The 13,446-nt window shown below is 38.7% G+C and overlaps 2 protein-coding genes across 2 annotated transcripts in view; both read right to left on the bottom strand.

Annotated features, from left to right (window-relative positions):
- Positions 1–13,446, bottom strand: part of bab1 (bric a brac 1) — a 423,053-nt gene that overhangs the window by 370,984 nt on the left and 38,623 nt on the right. The gene's annotated exons all lie outside the window — the stretch shown is intronic.
- Positions 262–12,708, bottom strand: LOC109031894 (uncharacterized). The gene is made up of 2 exons (XM_072305372.1): positions 9,235–12,708; positions 262–8,771 (listed from the first exon to the last, which is right to left on the bottom strand). The coding sequence occupies exon 2, from the start codon at positions 8,699–8,701 to the stop codon at positions 6,257–6,259; it is 2,445 nt and encodes an 814-aa protein (XP_072161473.1). The 5' UTR covers positions 8,702–8,771; positions 9,235–12,708; the 3' UTR covers positions 262–6,256.

Genomic DNA, 13,446 nt, shown 5'->3' with positions numbered 1-13,446 from the left:
GTTGCATTTTCCGTGGAGTATCAAAGTTCAAGTAAATGTATATTGAAGTTCATTTGAAATTTATCGAATTCACGAAGAATTATTTTGAATTTGAGGCGTGCTTCGGTGATTAAAAGATTTTTTTTTTTTTTTGTAAAAAAAATTGGAACACAGTAACTAAAACAAATAGAGACATTAAACAGAATTTGGATGATTAAAACTAATCCAGAGGGCTAAAAATGAATATTAGGTTTACCACAAAAAAAAAAAAAAAAAAAAAAAAAAAAAAAAAAAAAAAAAATTGTACGAAACCCATTTTGACGCAAAAGCACGTCCCGACAGTCCGGTTGGCTCTATTGGCAACATTGTTTCCACTCCATATAAACCTATAGAAATGAATCGATCCTCGGAGGGGCAGGTGCTGCGGCAAGAATCGATTAATCAACACAAGTTTAAATGGAGGAAAGGCAGTATTGCCAACCTGCCGGATCCGCGTCTGAGAACACTTTGTGTCCTGACTCTGAGAGAAGAAGAGGAAGAAAAACATTAATCAAGTTTATAATAATCCCTCTGAAAAGGACGGGTTTTGAAAATTGGTGGATGAGATCCGGAGGTTTAGTCACGGATTGCAAAATATTTCCTGATGTTATCCTCAAAAGCGAGGAGCGATCACGGCAAAGAGGATAAATTTATTTTTATCGTCTATTTGTCAGCTTGGATTGCAAATATCGATTTGATATCATTGATGAGATGGTCAGCGAAAAAATTTTTGTCGCGAAAATCTACTTCGGCACCGCATGTTCACCCTCTAGACGTGATGTGAGATTACATACACTGCAAAATGGTACCTGTCTGCCGGTGGTGTCGTGATTGAAAATTTTAAAAATTTGAAGCGCCACCTAACTGAATGATATTATGGTTCATTCCAATATTTCTTTGGAAAAATGAAAAAATTGCCGTAATGACGACTTCTTGCTTTAGGATTTTTGGATTCAAGGTGCGTCAAAACTTGAGAGGTAAAAACACGCTTCAGATCCAGTTTTAAAAAAGAATATTAAAAAAATAAAATTTAATAAAAAAAAAAATTATTGTTTAATTTGGAGGAAACCGATAGCCGGAACTTATTTTTGGTATGATCATCGTGTGATCCAACTTAGAGCAGATCATTTTTTTAGGGGCAATAATGAAAAGAAAATATTTGGTGAGGTATATAGAGATTCAAATTCAGAATTGAATTAATTTTGTATTTTATATATTTGATTCATATTCAGGCAATCCTTCCAATACCCACTAGATGACATGCATACATTGGAATTATTTTACAGAGGTATACCTTTCTAATTACAAGACAATACTGGTCATACATTTCCTTGAGCTTTACCGTATACTAATTTAATATTATCAACTATACTATATGCTATATCATTCATAAAATTACGTACTAATATTTGCGAAGCAATGCATTATATCGTGTACATTGCAGTGATTCAAAATCTTATCTCTATTTAAATTTCTTAGGAGGAAGGCGACCAACAATGCCAATTGAAATTTGGCGGAAATAACGTTCATATGCGCAAGAAAAATTGCAACAATTTTGAGTACCTAATGATCTCGGCTGGTTTCCTTCCAAAAAATGAACAGAAGTTGAAATACTGTAATGTAAATGTGGGTGTTTTGCTTAACCCTAGCCAATTTTTACTCACACTTAAACTGGTGTGGGAAAGCTCTGAACGTCGAATGGACTTCATTTTGCAATTAGGAACTACAATTTCTGGCTCATCCGTAAAAACGCTTATGTCCACAGGGAAACTAATGATACATACGTTGTTTCTCAACTGAGTCAAAAATTGTAGTTCCCAATTGCAAAATATGGTCCGAATACTTATACCGTTCATCTCTGGGGCACTGAAACATTGTCAAGAAACTCAGATATACTGTGTAAATATAGCGTTCCCTTTCCGTTAGATTATGCGCTTCATTGTAATACTTGGAGCCGAAGTACTAGGATATCAGCTGACATAAATTATTTGTGAAAAATAGGCAGTATTAAATGGACCACATTTTGCAATCAGGAGCTACAGTTTCTGGCTCCTCCGTAAAAACACGTGCGTGCATAGAAAACCAAGTGGTACATACGTTTTTTCTAAACCAAGTCAGGGATTGTAGTTCCTGATCGCAAAATGAGGTCCATTTGAATTTTCTATCAAAATGGACGTATTTATACTAAAACAAACTATATATAGATGTTTTGCGTACAAAATAGTTCCTTTGGCATAAATACGTCTAAGTATCTATTAAAACTAAAGACTAAAGAATAATGCTTTAAGATGACGGGTATCCGTGTTTAAGCTAGAAACAAACACAAAATCACGAGACAAGGGCACAAAAAGTGTGAGTGTGTGCTACTATAAAAGCAAGCACGTGATTAAACTTATTTTCCTTCATTAGTATTTGTACATTACTTTATCCTAAAAAATACATTAAATAAAAATAAGCAAAGTCGACTTTTGCTCTACTTCAAACTAAGTAAGATTCGAAGCTTTAGAAAGTTGTTCCCTCTCCGTTTGCATCAGTGGCGTGGCGTGGCGTGCTTTGCGATTTATCGATTCATCTCCCATTTAAACATATGGAAACGGATCGATTATCAAGGTGTTCGCAACGAACACTTTAATAATCGATTCCTTGCCATAGCTTCAGATGGGAAACTTTCAATAATCGATCATTCACGCCTCGCCGCTGGATCAGGGTTGCCACATAATTAAAAACATGAAATTCCCTGACGTTTCCCTGATTTCCCTGACATATTTGAGTAAAATTCCCTGACAATTGAAGCTATGCCATACGGCCGAAAAGACATAATTTGAAATGGTTTCCAGACAGAATTTGTTGTTTTGGGCGTCAAATCCACTCTAGAAAGCGAAGAAAGGTAAATTAACAATTTTTCCCTGGCACTTTCGACATTTTCCCTGACATTTCCAGGTTTTCTTTGACATTTTAAAATTCCCTGACATTTCCCGCTTTTCCCGGTATTCCCTGACTGTGGTAACCCTGTGGTATGCATTACAAAATATTTGGATGCTGTTGCGTCACCGTTACCATACAAATACAGTTTTTGACCATCTTTTCAGTATGTATCTGAGTGGAGGCTTAAGTGGTTCTTGATTGTCCTTGTTTCGTAGAGTTTCTACCGTATCATCCCTTTGGAGTCGAGATATCTTCAGTCCGTTATGATTGGTATTTGTCGTTTCAGTTTCTATCATTTAACTACGTTTGTTTCTGTAAGTCAATTGCATTATTTCTTCTGGTGATATTAAATTTCTATCTGGATGCATAATAGCATGCGCAAGCAAACGGCTTTTTAAACGCTGAAGTTCCGAACGTTAAAAGAAATTATGCAATCGAAGCTATCGGCCGAGAATTCGACACTCTTAGCACTCTCGGGCGCCGCGCCGCACAGTGGATCGAGTCAATTAGAGAGGTCGCCCGTGAAAATTTTGACAAAAACTTCGAATTTTGATGTTTATTTCGTCACATTTTAAAGTTCAAGGGGTGCTTTGAGAAGCCAATTGCACGAGGAAACCATTGGAACCACTTTTAGAACCTCGAAGTTTTGTATAAACGAAGGCATAAGCGTTTAAAGTTTGAAAAGTTTGTCCGACCTCCTCTACTGACTCTATCCACTGTGCGCGGCGCCGTTTCGATGGAGAATTTGCAACCACTAGTTCTTCTTACTTCTTATTTAAACTTCGTTTCATAAAAAGCATCGACCTTCTGGAATTTTTTCGAGGTTGAGATCATTTTTAATTTCACGATCTAATTCGAAATCTGAGATTGAATATTTGCTCGCGATGTACCACTCAATGAAGATTCTTGAAAGGTGGCAACAATGTTTTTCCTTCATTAAATAGAGGGTGTCTAGCAAATTTTTCTTTTCATACTCCCTAACTTTCAAGGTTTTTTCTGACCTATTGAATTTTCTTTCTCCCTGACTTTCCATGACCTTTTACCAAGATTTGCTTTCAGTCTGTACGATGTTTTCCACCCTTCAAAGCAATGGATTACAATTCAAGAATAAAAACGTTTCTGCGGTCGTTGGGTGCCAACAGAGACTCTCGTAAAAAAGATTATTTTCTTTCTTCCACTATTACATCATAATTTGTACTTAATAGTAATGCTTTGGAAGATCTTTGTTTGTTACTTCAAAAAACCTTATAGAAATTTGCATCTTCGAGACTTAAATAAATATCGAAGCGCCGTAAAGTTATGCAAAAAATTGCGATCTTCGACGGGAGTTCGCTTCTCTCCCGGTTTTGCGTTTTTCTTCCCTGACTTTCCCTGACTTCTCCCTGACCAATTTCATCTCCCTGACTTTCTCGGTCGCTAGACACCCAGTAAAACGTACGTAAAACAATCGATTCTTGAAGCGGCAGCTTGTATCAGCTAAATCGATATTTTAAATGGATTGAAGTGGAGGAATACAGTGTTGCCAACTTCCAAAATCGCCACTGCAGTTGTTCATCAAGACGTCAAAGGCTCACCACTTCATGGCACATCAGTGGCGTGGCGTGCTTTGCGATGTATCGATTGATCCGTCATTTAAACCTGTGGAAAAGGATCGATATACAGGGTGTTCGCAAGGAACACCTTAATGATCGATTCTTTACCATAGCTTCAAATGAGGAAATAACGATAATCGATCATTCACGCCACGGCGCGCGCCACTGTGGCACATGGGTCCTCTTGTCCATTTAGCGTTCACTGCACTTTACTTTAAGCGATGCATTGTAGTGCTGCCGTGCTAAGGAAAAACGCCGTATAAACCTTCGGGAGTTGCCGAATTTCCTTCACTAAAATGTTTATTTTTAAAAGAATTCATGAACATTTTCCCCCGAATTTTTCAGGAACTTCAGGTGAAATTCAGAACATACTTATCCGAAAAATTGGATGGAAAATATTCATATGTTTACCAATAAAGTCGTGTTTTATCAAAGAAAATTTGGCAACGCCTGAGGGTTCATACGGCGTTTTTCCTTAGGACGACAGAGTGGTTCTACTTAACGGTGCTTTTTTTTCTTATTCCACTTTTTGTTCATTTCAATATGCGACTGAGAGGAATGTCTTTTAAAAATACTTCTAGTCTAAAATAATGAATGGCAATACTTGTAATTAGAAGGTATTTCAATACTGTGCACGAACATGTGACCTCTTATTTCATTTTTTCTCTTTAAAGATGAATCACACTATACATTTTGCACTTAGGAACTACAATCTCTGGCACCGTTTAGAAACAGGGTATGTACCATTCGTTATGAAATGCAAGTACTTACGTGTCTTTATGAATGAGCCAGAAATTGTAGTTCTTGATTCCAAAATAAAGTCCAATATTACAGTCACCGCAAGTTAACGATTTACAGAGAACGTGCACTGTGATGTGGACTACATTTTGCAATTTGGAACTACAACTTCTGGCTCAGTTTAGAAAAAAATTTACGTATCATTTGTTGGACTACATTTTGCAATTGGGAACTATAATTCCTGGGCCAGTTTAGAAACAGCGTATGTACCATTAGTTTCCCTTAGCACATAAGTTTTTTTGCAGATGAGCCAGAAATTATAGTTCCAAATTGCAAAATGGAGTCCAGTTTCCCTATATATAAAAAAAAGCGTTTCTACGAATGAGCCAGGAATTGTAGTTCCTAATTGCAAAACGCAGTACATGTGACCTTCCAATTTATACTCGTATTTGATAATAGTAAACTGTAAATGGGTCAGTTGCGCTGGTCGCAGAATAGTGTTTTGATGCTTGATTCTAGTGGATTAGCTAAAAATATTAAGATCAGTTAAACCGCAACCGTCTACGTTCAATGTTAATCGAGATATTGCCCTTTGAAAAGTCAGGTTTTTGACGTCTTCCACCGCGGTAGTCATCAGTCAGGGTGACACACATTAGCACTGGTTACTCTGCGTGAAACGCGGATGAAAGCGAGGCGGAAAAAACAAAGGGTGTCACTACCGCGGTGGATAACGTCTAAAACCAAACTTTTCAGAGAGCGATATCTCGGTTAATATTGAACGTAGAGAGTTGCGGTTTGGACGGATCTTAATATTTTTAGCCAATCTACTAGAATCTAGCACCAAAACTCAATTCTGTGACCAGCGCAACTGACCCATTACAGCGATTGCAACTAAATGGTTCTGCGTCGTGCATTTGGGAGAATTTCATTCATGTATTTTTCATCTTAAAACTTAAGCTGCACTCACTGCAATGAATCGGCCTTTAACGACTGTGAATTAGAACATAAGTTTTAAAATCATGTTTCCTCTTAGAACATGAATTACAAGCATTGCAACGGAACGGTTTTTCGCTACTGTGCACAGACATGTGTTTTTTTAAATCATCTTCCCTCTTAAAAGATAAAGTACATTCACTGCAACGGAACGGTTTTTCGCTACTGTGGACTAGAACATGCCTTCTTAAATCATGTTTCCTCTTAAAACATGAATTACAATCGTTGCAACAGAACGGTCTTTTGTCACTGTGGATAAGAGCGTGTGCTCTTAAATTACCTTTCCTCTTAAAAGACAAATTACAAACATTGCAACGGACCGCTTTTTCATCACTGTGCACAGACATGTGTTTTTTTAAATCATCTTCCCTCTTAAAAGATAAAGTACATTCACTGCAACGGAACGGTTTTTCGCTACTGTGGACTAGAACATGCATTCTTAAATCATGTTTCCTCTTAAAACATGAATTACAATCGTTGCAACAGAACGGTCTTTTGTCACTGTGGATAAGAGCGTGTGCTCTTAAATTACCTTTCCTCTTAAAAGACAAATTACAAACATTGCAACGGAACGGTTTTCCATCACTGTGCACTAACATGTGTGATTTTAAAATACCTTTCCTCTTAAAAGACAAATTACAAACATTGCAACGGACCGCTTTTTCATCACTGTGCACGGACATGTGTTTTTTTAAGTCATCTTCCCTCTTAAAAGATAAAGTACATTCACTGCAACGGAACGGTTTTTCGCTACTGTGGACTAGAACATGCATTCTTAAACTATGTTTCCTCTTAAAACATAAATTACAATCGTTGCAACAGAACCGTCTTTTGTCACTGTGGCTAAGAGCGTGTGATCTTAAATAATCTTTCCTCTTAAAAGACAAATTACAAACATTGCAACGGACCGCTTTTTCATCACTGTGCACAGACATGTGTTTTTTTAAATCATTTTCCCTCTTAAAAGATGAAGTACATTCACTGCAACGGAACGGTTTTTTGTCACTGTGGATTAGAACATGTGATCTTAAACCACGTTTACTCTTAAAACATAAATTACAATCGTTGCAACAGAACGGTCTTTTGTAACTGTGGATAAGAGCGTGTTCTCTTAAAATACGTTCCCTCTTAAAAGATAAACTACATTCACTGCAACGGAATGGTCTTTTCTCACTGTGGATTAGAATATGTGATCTTAAATCACCTTTCCTCTTAAAGGATAAATTACAAATACTGCAACGGAACGGTTTTTCATCACTGTGCACTGACATGTGTGATCTTAAATCACCTTTCCTCTTAAAAGATAAATCACAATCCTTGCAACGAAACGGTCGTCCATCACGAAGCACTGGTATTTTTCCTTTGGATGTATCTTTCGTTTTAGAAGATAATTTAGATTTACAATGACCGTTAGTTCTGAGTATTGACTGGGAACCTCTTTCCGATGAGGTAGAACCATCGTCAAATTTTTGTCGTTTTTCGTCGTTCGATGTTAAGGTAGGTGATTTTGCAGGAGCCTCACCCCAAACAGGCAGTTTTTTTGCCCTAGAAGCCACTGCAGAATCTCCCGAACCAATCTCGGATTCAGAAATGATTGAATTTTCGTGCGGCAGGGACCCCGAAACTTTTCTTTCGGAAACATTCTGAAAACTGAGAGCTGACTCGTTGTGTTCGACTGGTCCTTTTTCCTCCGAATCTTTCGGTTGGCATCTTCCGGCAGGGGCACTTTCGCTGGTTTTGCGACAATATTTACACGCACAACGGACACTGTTTGTATGAGCGTTTCCCAGCTTACGAGCTTCTGCAGTGAAGAGATCTTCGATTCTCACAGAAACGTTCTGCAATTTTATTAGTTGGGAATCGTTTGAAGTTCTGACAAAATTGCCGGATTGAGTCCTCAAGTCTGGAGCGCAGAATCTCTCTAATTTAGGCACCAACGGAACTAAGCTTTCTGTGACGCGAGGACTGTTTGACACGTTTTCAGATTTTATGAATAGTGAAAGTTCTTCATTTTCGATTTGAGCAGATATGTGGGGCGACTGTGGTAGATGTTCACTTATGCGCCCTTCTGTACCTTCTATATCTTCTCCTTCTTCATTTCCTTCATCCAGTGACGGTGTAGGTTCTCCATGTTCGACCTTAGTTACTAATGTGTGTAATGTATGCGCTGGATCTTCACGGATACTTTCCGCAGGTTCCTCTTTTATTCGGTGCAACATAACGACAGGCTCAGGTTGAGATCGTCCTGCTCCAGTATAACTGTCCAACTCATCAGGAGACCGATCTAAACACCTATCCAACTTTACCAGCGGATCCGCTGATCCAATATGTGATCCCTCGCTTGAATCTGTTCCGCTCATGGTGTCACTTTTTCTCCATATTCTGTCAACTTCGGGCAGGGGTTTCGATTTTGAAGGAACTCTTTTACCTGCCATGTGGATTACGTTGTTGGTGATGCGCACTATAGATCCAACTCGGTGTCGTCACGGGTCACGGATTATTACACTGAAAACAAATGGAAAGATAATTCTATAAATGCACAGGTTTTTAAATAATCTGAATAAAATGCATTATTTTTGAAGTGAATATTTTTAGTTTAAGAGCTCGTTGTACTGAGGAAGGAGACCCCGTGGTAAATTACACTGCAATATCGAGCGCGGTTTTGAATAAAAAGGACCGCACTTCCACTTACAAGGATTCAACTCGAACCAGCCTAAGTGCATTTGGACGTATTTCTAACAAACGGAACTATGTGCATTAAAACATGAGCCCTGAGACCCATCAGATTATACGCATGACAGGGCTCACGTCATAATGCACATAGTTCCGTTTGGTAGAAATACGTCCATTTCGCTTTCCCTAATTTTCTAATACGTCCAAATGCATCATTTTTTGGCTTGAAGACCAGGCAACGCGATGCCTTGAAACTTCCCGAGATTTGTTTTTGGATTAAAAACAATGTACTCACGTAATCCAGAGGAAATGAGGTGGCTGAGGAGAAAATAGACATAGTCGCTCCGACGATAGACATGACACTTCTGACTACAGAGATAACCGCTCCAACTACAGAGATAACTGCTCCGACTTCAGACACGGTTGCTCCTTAAACAGCCATTATCCTCAAGACGTGAAATTCGAAAGTCTCAAATAAACTTGGACAGTGCGACGGTAAAATTTGAAAATAGAACCCGAGAAGGGTTACGTTACGTTCTTTCGTTTCGAAAGGACGTAACTAAATTTCGAAGTTGCCAAATTTCCCCTCGCAAATTGCGTTTTCACCAGGAGCATCCTCGGTATTTTTTTTCTAAAAACTCCACTGATTTTTCTTCTCATCTCTTACAAAAATCAGCCACATTGTGCAGAAACAATTTCCGAGAGCATTCTTGCAAAAATTGACTTGCTCGAGTCCATTTGGCAACCCTGGTGTGAAGTTAAGTTCCTTCGTCCCGGAAATGACCAGCAGAAAATGTATCGCGAATTTTGCGCATTGTAATGCATTTAAACGTTCCTGTCAGTGAAAAGTATGTAATTTATTATCTTGGATTTTGCGGGTTTTTTTTTTTTTTTTTTTTTTTTTTTTTTTTTTTTGCATTGCAGTGATAAACCATTGTAATCCCTCGCAAAGATTTATTCCCAAGGATTTGCTCTTGACTTTTACCCAAGGCGCTTGAACACTGTTCTTCTTGTGATAGTGTGTTGAGGATCTCCTGTTTTATAATTACGACGTAAACCGTAAACGACTTCTCGCCAGACAGAAGCTGGTTAAGGAGCGACAATGACAATGAATTTGGGGACGTATATTTAAAAAATTGCCGTGTTTATTACTTTTCGGCGTTACTTTTAATTTATTTGTGTATTTTCTTGCATTCTCCCATGGCGTCGGACCCAAACCTAAGATCTTGTTATTGGATCACATTCACTCATAGGATTTGCTTGCCCAATGCTCAACACAATTTTGTGTTAAATTGGCCCCGAACCGTAAGTTACTCCGAGACCAGTAGCGTGGCGTGCTTGCGATATATCGATGATCTGGCATTAAAACTAATGGGAGGAGATCGATAAACAGGGTGTTTACGACGAACACCTTAATAATCGATTCCTTACCATAGCTTCAAATGGGGAAAAATCGCTAATCGATCATTCACGCCACGCCACCGTCCGAGACATCTCGAAAGCGGTGGGGAGGCGTAAATGATCGATTATCGATATTTCCCCATTTGAAGCTGTGGTAAGGAATCGATTAATGAGGTGTTGGTTGCGAACACCGTGTTTATCGATCCTTTTCCATTGGTTCAAATGGCAGAGCAATCGATACATCGCAAAGCAAGCCACGCCAATGGGTGAAAGTGTCCTGCGGAACTTTTTCCTCCCCATCCTTAGAAGTTGAGCCTTGCGAGCGGCTAGCGAATAGCTTTTAACACGATCGCGGATATTCAACACAAAAATTCACCCCGAAAAGATTCACACTTCAACCCGAAGATTGGTCGGTTTGGCACAAGGAAAACTAACACGAAAAAATTAACGAAAAGCTCGTGTTACTTCGAGTTTTACTTCTCATATTGACACATAATTCTGGTTATTTATTCTTACTGCGTAGTCGATCCTTCACCAACTTCCACCCTTAGGAGACCCCATTTGCTATGCATTGTGAATAACGGAGGGTCAAGGAGATCCGTGACATAGCATCATTAAACAGCACGATTTGTGGAAACCTCAAGTAAAATTCGGAAGTCTGACTCTGGAAATGGATCCTTATACGAGGGATTTCAATGATTCGCCACGGCCAAAAATATACAAAATACGGAGGAAAATATTTTGCGGCTTTTGTAAATTTTAGGGTAAGTTCGCACCTACCTTAAAGGTTTGTCAAAAGCGAAGAAATATTTCTTCCATGTTTTGGAATTTTTTGCAGTGGCAAATCATGAATTTTGCTCAAGGTTTGCAAAAATAGTATGATGCTGTATGAAGAATCTCTATGACCCTCCCGTAATCATAATTTAAACCATATGGGGTCCCCTAAGGCAAAAAGCTGTTTGCGGAACGACCCTATACATACAGCTATTCAGGGGAGTCGGCAGTCCCTATCTTAACCATGCGAACTAAACTGACGCTAGGGCACTTTTATCTCAGGTCCTACTGGCTGGATTTTCAAAAACTTTTTTTTATTTGATTTCTCAGACTTCATTCTAGCTTCTGACGAGGCAATTTTGAAAAAATTCTAAAAATTTAAATTTTATGAATCTGTTTAAAAAATATAAAAAAATTAGCAAATTCGGCCTTAGAACTCATTTTTTCTTTCTTTTGAAGAATGACATAAACCAACCCTCTCGTCCGGATTCAGCAAAAAGGTATGGAAAATACCAAAAAAAGTTTTTGATAAATAATCCATCCATTAGATCCTGAGAAAAGTGTAGCCTAAGGTCAAAAAACCTAGTTTTGAGAGAAACCTGTTTGAAGTTTTGAACACACGAGAGGGTTGCATCACTCGGTCTGTCACATAACGCTGAATAGCGTATTCAATAATGATCAGATTTCAAACATTTTAGTTTGAAAATACAGCTGAGTATGTGCAGAAATCGATTAGAAAAGAAGAAAAAGAATTTTTTTTTAAAAAAGAAAGAAAGAAAAAGAAAATGACTGCCGATTCTCTATAATTTCGCTGGGACATTTTTCATCAAGTGCGAGGTGAGAGGGGGGAGGGAGGCGGTGATTGGAGTGCGGGTATGGAATATGACAGCCGAGAGGCGCTCTGCAACTCTTCATCAGTTTTACCAGGGAGGAACCCAAGATGAAGGGTTTCGATTCGAGCGCCCTTGAGTCGAGCTTTGTAGTCGGCGCTTTGAAGTTGGCCGCCATACGGCTGGGGCGCCACCATCCGAACTCATGTTGCCGAACGGAGCGCCATCGAATCGATGAGCGAATTTTCGCGATCGAATATCATTCACCGTCGAATGATGTTCGACGATTGTTCATTTTTTTTAAAGATATTCGACTTCCTCGTTGGTCCCACCGGAGACCGTTGAAATTCATCATTTTGAAATTTCGAATTCACCTCGGGACTTGGATTCGATATTTGAATTAATTGATGCAATCGATGCCAGAAACTTCTTCCTTCACCAGAATGTTCGTTTCGTCATTTCTTCCTGTTTTTGGGTTTTCTCAATTCAAGTCTGTTTTTGCAATTTGCTGTGTTTTAGTGCTTCGTATTTTCTTCTTATTTCATAAAAAAAAAAACAAAAACCTAATTTGCTCCTGCTTTCACCGATCATCGACATCATTCAGCACTGATCAATTCGTTAGATGAATGATATCCGATCGCGAATATTCGCTTGTAATGTTTCAGTGCTCCTGCAATGGTATCTTCTTTGGGACCTACAGAGAGAGAGTAAGGTCAAGTTGAAATAGGGAGCTCTTAGAACCCACAAGGGCAGCCAACATTCTAACATGAAAAAAAAAAAAAAAAAATGCCGCTGTCAATCCTCAGATTCTAGCAAAATGGTAAAAAATGTTTAAAAATGAGAATTTTTCAGAGTAAATGAGTAGATTTATGCAAGAACCGAGTAAAATATGTACCTTACGAACAAGTCGTAACGATTGTAATAAGGAATTGGTCTGGACGATTTGGATACAAAGGTTGGCGACCCTTTTCGGTCCTAAAACTTCCATGACTTATTCTCTAAAATTATCGACAAGTCCATTCTCTCTCCATATAGCTGCTGTGTTCTAATCTTTTCAACAGGGTGAACCTGACTCGCAGTTAAACCGCCAGACTACGGGAGCGTGTTCAATGGGTTAAAATGGGACTTTTTTCTTGTATGGACTACGTGATCCCCCCCCCCCCCCCTATTTGAACCGTCATATACTGCAAAAGCGTGTTCTTAGGGTGACAGTAAAACATTTTTTTCTACTAAGGTATTTTTTCCAAAAGTGCTTCCCGAGGGGACAACGCTCCCTCCAATTTTTTGAGGGAATTATCGTTTATACTGAAATGTGGGAACGGTGATGGACCAAAACTCATATCAAGTGACCCCATAGTTTTAGCGCAGAACTTATTTATGGCCTCAAAAATATCGATGTCTCAAGTTGAATAGAGTGTTTGGGGGTCTTGGATTTTCCAAAGGAAAAAACCGGGGGAAAGACCCCCAAAATCCCTCTTCAACTTGGGATATTAATATTTCTG

The sequence above is a fragment of the Bemisia tabaci genome, chromosome 10 (genome assembly GCF_918797505.1).
Source record: "Bemisia tabaci chromosome 10, PGI_BMITA_v3".
NCBI classification, from domain to species: Eukaryota; Metazoa; Arthropoda; class Insecta; order Hemiptera; family Aleyrodidae; genus Bemisia; species Bemisia tabaci.
This window is presented reverse-complemented; position numbering and strand designations above follow the sequence as displayed.